General features: G+C 51.8%; 1 protein-coding gene across 1 annotated transcript in view; it reads left to right on the top strand.

The window, feature by feature from the left end:
* The window catches only part of slc9a2 (solute carrier family 9 member 2), a 19,779-nt gene extending 16,486 nt beyond the window's left edge, over positions 1-3,293 (top strand). The window contains exons 10-12 of the mRNA XM_035392562.1: positions 520-636; positions 1,015-1,102; positions 1,553-3,293. Coding sequence (XP_035248453.1) covers positions 520-636; positions 1,015-1,102; positions 1,553-1,914 — 567 coding nt within the window. The 3' untranslated portion in view covers positions 1,915-3,293. The remainder of the gene's footprint in view (positions 1-519; positions 637-1,014; positions 1,103-1,552) is intronic.
* Positions 3,294-3,928: the final 635 nt, after the last annotated feature.

Here is a 3,928-nt window from a genome sequence, read left to right as displayed (position 1 = left end):
AACATCGTAAACGCAGAGGGGCTTTCTGAGAGGAAAGCTGGTGGTTGTGTGAGGACGTAATGTCTGCAGCAGCTCTTAATGCGTTTTGTTATGGTCTTCTGTGCAGCGGGCTGTGGTTTTGGGCAGCGGAGCCTATTTAAGTGAGGGTTTCATACTGAGGAATGTACACAAAGCGATGTAAATTTTTTACTTATTTTTTTTTGTCTGTGTCTCTCTCTCTCTCTTTTTCTGTCTCTCCGTTTCTCTGTCTCTCTGTATCTCTCTATCGCTGTTTCTCTCTCTCTCTGTCTCTGTCTCTCTTGGTCTCTCCCTGTCTCTCTCTGTCTCTCTTGGTCTCTCTCTATCTCTCTGTCTCTCTCTCTTTCTGTCTCTGTCTCTCCGTGTCTCTGTCTGTCTGTCTCTGTCTCTCTGTCTCTCTCTGTCTCCGTGTCTCTCTCTCTCTGTATCTCTCTCTATCGCTGTTTCTCTCTCTCTCTGTCTCTCCCTGTCTCTCTCTGTGTCTCCGTGTTTCTGCCTCAGACCATGGAGTACACGAACAAGAGCGCTCTGCCCAACCAGTCCAAGGCCCGGGAGATCCTGATCCGACGGCACGCCAGCATCCGCCGCAGCCTGCGTTCCGGAAGCTTCCAAGCACCGGTACGGGAGAGGCTCGCGGCCCGTCACAAGGGTCACACTTAGGAATGCTGAGGGAGGGAGGGAGGGAGAGATGGAGGGGGAGTGAGGAATGGATCGTGTCCCTAGCCTAGATATTACTGTGGGTTTTACTGTGTGTGTCTGTATTTGTGTGTGGTGTGCACGACTGCACGTGCGCGTGTGTGTGTTCATGTGTGCGTGTGCTTATGAGTGTGTGTGTGTGTTCATGTGTGCGTGTGCTTATGAGTGTGTGTGTGTGCACGCAGTCGGTTTGTAATTGACCTTGATGTGCACTTTTGTACGTCGCTTTGGATAAAAGCGTCTGCTAAATAAATGTAATGTAATGTAATTAAATGTAATGTGTTCGTTTCTGTCTCTCAGGATATTGCCAAGTCCCATAAGTATTTCTCCCTCCCGGCTGGCAAGAACCTGGACTCACACTTCCCCCCAAAGAGACTACGTCCTGCAGGTGAGTTTCACACAGCATGTGCAGCAGCTTATTCCCTTACACTCTGCTAGAGACAGGGCTGGAGCTAACCCTGCTAGTGACAAGCCTAGTGCTAACTATGCTAAGCCACTCTGCTTGCTAGTGACAAGCCAGGTGCTAGGCCTGGAGCTAACTATGCTGTGCCACTATGCCACAGCTATTTCACTTGTCAATGCGCTAAGGTTGTTACCCTGGTGTACGCCTACAGTGTCTCTTGCCCATAATCTCCTGACTGGCTCTGAAATTATACAGATATCTGTGTTTCTGTGGAGGTCTGTAATCTCTGGTGTGATGAGGCTTTGGAGTGGAGTGGAGTGAAGTTTGATTTGAGGAGGACTTTGGGTAGGGGAAACCGATTGAATGTGGGTGAAATCTGGATTATGATGATGACGATGATGATGGTGATGGTTGTTATGTTCGCGTTCCTCTCAGGCGAGGATGACGTCATGTCGGAGACGGACTACCCGGCGGCCCGGCCGCGGTACGGGCAGCCCCAGCGGGCGTCGTCCCGCGCCATGCTGCCCCTGCGCCGGCTGGACACGCTGCGCGAGGCGCCCGTAGATGGCGCCGACGAGCAGCCCTCGCGGGTGGACTTCGTGGACGAGCGGCGGCGGGCGCGGCCGGGGCGGGGCGGCCCGTCCCGACGGGGCTCCAGCTCCAGCGACTCCCGGGTGCCGAACCGCCGCAGGGCGTTCGACGAGCCCGACGAGGAGCGGGACCCCCAGGACCCCGCGGAGGACGGGTCCAGGAACCCCCTCCTGCACCGTCCGCCCTGGAACCCCCCCCAGCCCTGAGAGGGGGCGGGGCGCGGACTGAGAGGGGGGGCGCGGCGTCTGACATCGGGGTGCAGGGTGTGAGGGGTGCGGGGTGCGGAACGGTGGGGGTGGGGGGCGAGCCGGCTCCAGAACCCACTGCTACACTCCGCCCCCCTCATCACAGGGAAGCGTCAATCATTCTGAGAAGGAGGGGAACAGACACCGGTGACACCCCCAGGTAGCCCGGACACACCTGAGCAGAGGCCTCGTTATGCCACTCCACCCCCTCACACCAGCTACCTCTGCTTTTAGGGTCCTCCACTATTTGGGGGGGGGGGGGGGTTAAAATATTGGGAATTATAATTTTTTATTATCATCTTTGGTTACCATTTAAAATTTGTTAACCGCCTTTTCACCTGGCCTTGGTACTGCAGAGTTCAAAACAGGTGGCTGTGACTTCGGGACAAAGTGTACCTTGAGGGCAAGTCCTGAGAGATGGGCGTGGCCTCAGGGACACGCCCTTAAAATGACACTGGAAATCAGCCACAGCCTATCAGTGCTTCTGTGCCTGTTTTGGTGTCGGGGGGGGGGGGGCACGGCCATTCCAATGCAAGCGTTGTGGCATTTCCCATGATGCTCGGCGAGCTGTCATGTATCGGAGCGTATCTTGGCAGTGGCACGAGCTCAGCGGTGCTGGTCCTCAAACCACCGAAACCTGGAAACCTGCAGGTTTGACTTTCCTCCAAATGAAACTTAAACTGGGTCCTGGTCAGCCTATCACGACTGTGCTGATAAAGATGCCGGGGGTTTTTTTTTTTTGTTTGTTTTGTTTGTTTTTTTTTTTGTTAAACGCCCTTTTCAAACAGAGCCTTGATAACGGAGGTGTGATTTATTCCTGTGTGTGTGTGTGACCGAAACGACGGTCTGTGGGCTGTGCACCGCTCCCACGTGCGCCCAAAAGCCTGAGCTACAGAAAGACCGTGAAACATCCTCGGGGGACCAACCGACTTCCAGTGCTCTTACCTCAGGAATGTCTGTAGGATGGAGGATCATGGGACGTTTTCTCCCACAGCACAGGAGGCTCCTCAGAACTCTGCATGTGGTGGTGTCACTGAGACACCGCAGAGGTCATATCTGCATACAGGAACGTGAGAGTCCGCAGTCTGCTACAGCGCCCCCTCTGTCTGATTCAGGCTCTGCTAACCTTGTCCTTTGCCAAGATAACCGTGTCCTGTGACTGTTGTGTGTTGAAGGAGACCGTGTGTCCATTTCTCCGTTGGATGGATGGCTTGTGACTGTGAAGATGTCAGATCGGAGGAATTCCTCTGCTCCATTAAAACCGTCTGCCATTCTTTTTGTTTTATCATATTGTGTAATTAAAATGTATATAGAATATCTGTTTTAAAAAATAAATGGTTCTTGAGCAATATTATATCTTTTATTTTTATTTTTTTGTGAGGCAGGCTTTCACCTCAGCCTTTAGTCCTGAAGGCCAGGCTCAGAATCCCAGTCTTAGAGCTTGACAGGTTTTGGGTCTCTCCAAAGTTTTCCGCATTCAAACTAGTGGTTTGTATGACTGGACAGACTTACTTGCTTCCAGGTTCAGAGTGTGGGTTGTTTTGGAATAGCATTAAGAACCTGACCTAGTGTAACCGGTCTGACTGGGGTCCAAGAGCTTTTTCCATGGTTAGTCGCTGCTGCTTGGTGTTGCCTTTTACTCATATGACCTTTTGTGTAAATAGTTAATTACGTTATAATGTTCTCCACGTCTCGCCCAGCTTAAATTCTTATCTAGTGCCCTATTTATGAAGCTCTAAATTTAACAAAAGAATATCTGGTGCCCTATTTATGAAGCTCTAAATTTAGCAAAACAAAGCCAGATTAAACCTTGGAAAAATACAAAAGCGATCTACCTGGGAACTGAACCTTCAAGTTTGGAAGCTAAAGTCCTGGTCCTGAATGTGCTGTGCTGCACTGCCACCCGGTGGTGGGGTGGTGGCATTTCACCAGATGACTATAACATTGCAACTGTGTCTGAACTGCCCACGGAAGC

Source organism: Anguilla anguilla, chromosome 15 (genome assembly GCF_013347855.1).
Source record: "Anguilla anguilla isolate fAngAng1 chromosome 15, fAngAng1.pri, whole genome shotgun sequence".
Classification (NCBI taxonomy): domain Eukaryota; kingdom Metazoa; phylum Chordata; class Actinopteri; order Anguilliformes; family Anguillidae; genus Anguilla; species Anguilla anguilla.
The sequence above is the reverse complement of the archived record's forward strand: the minus strand, read 5'-3'. Positions and strand labels throughout refer to the sequence as shown.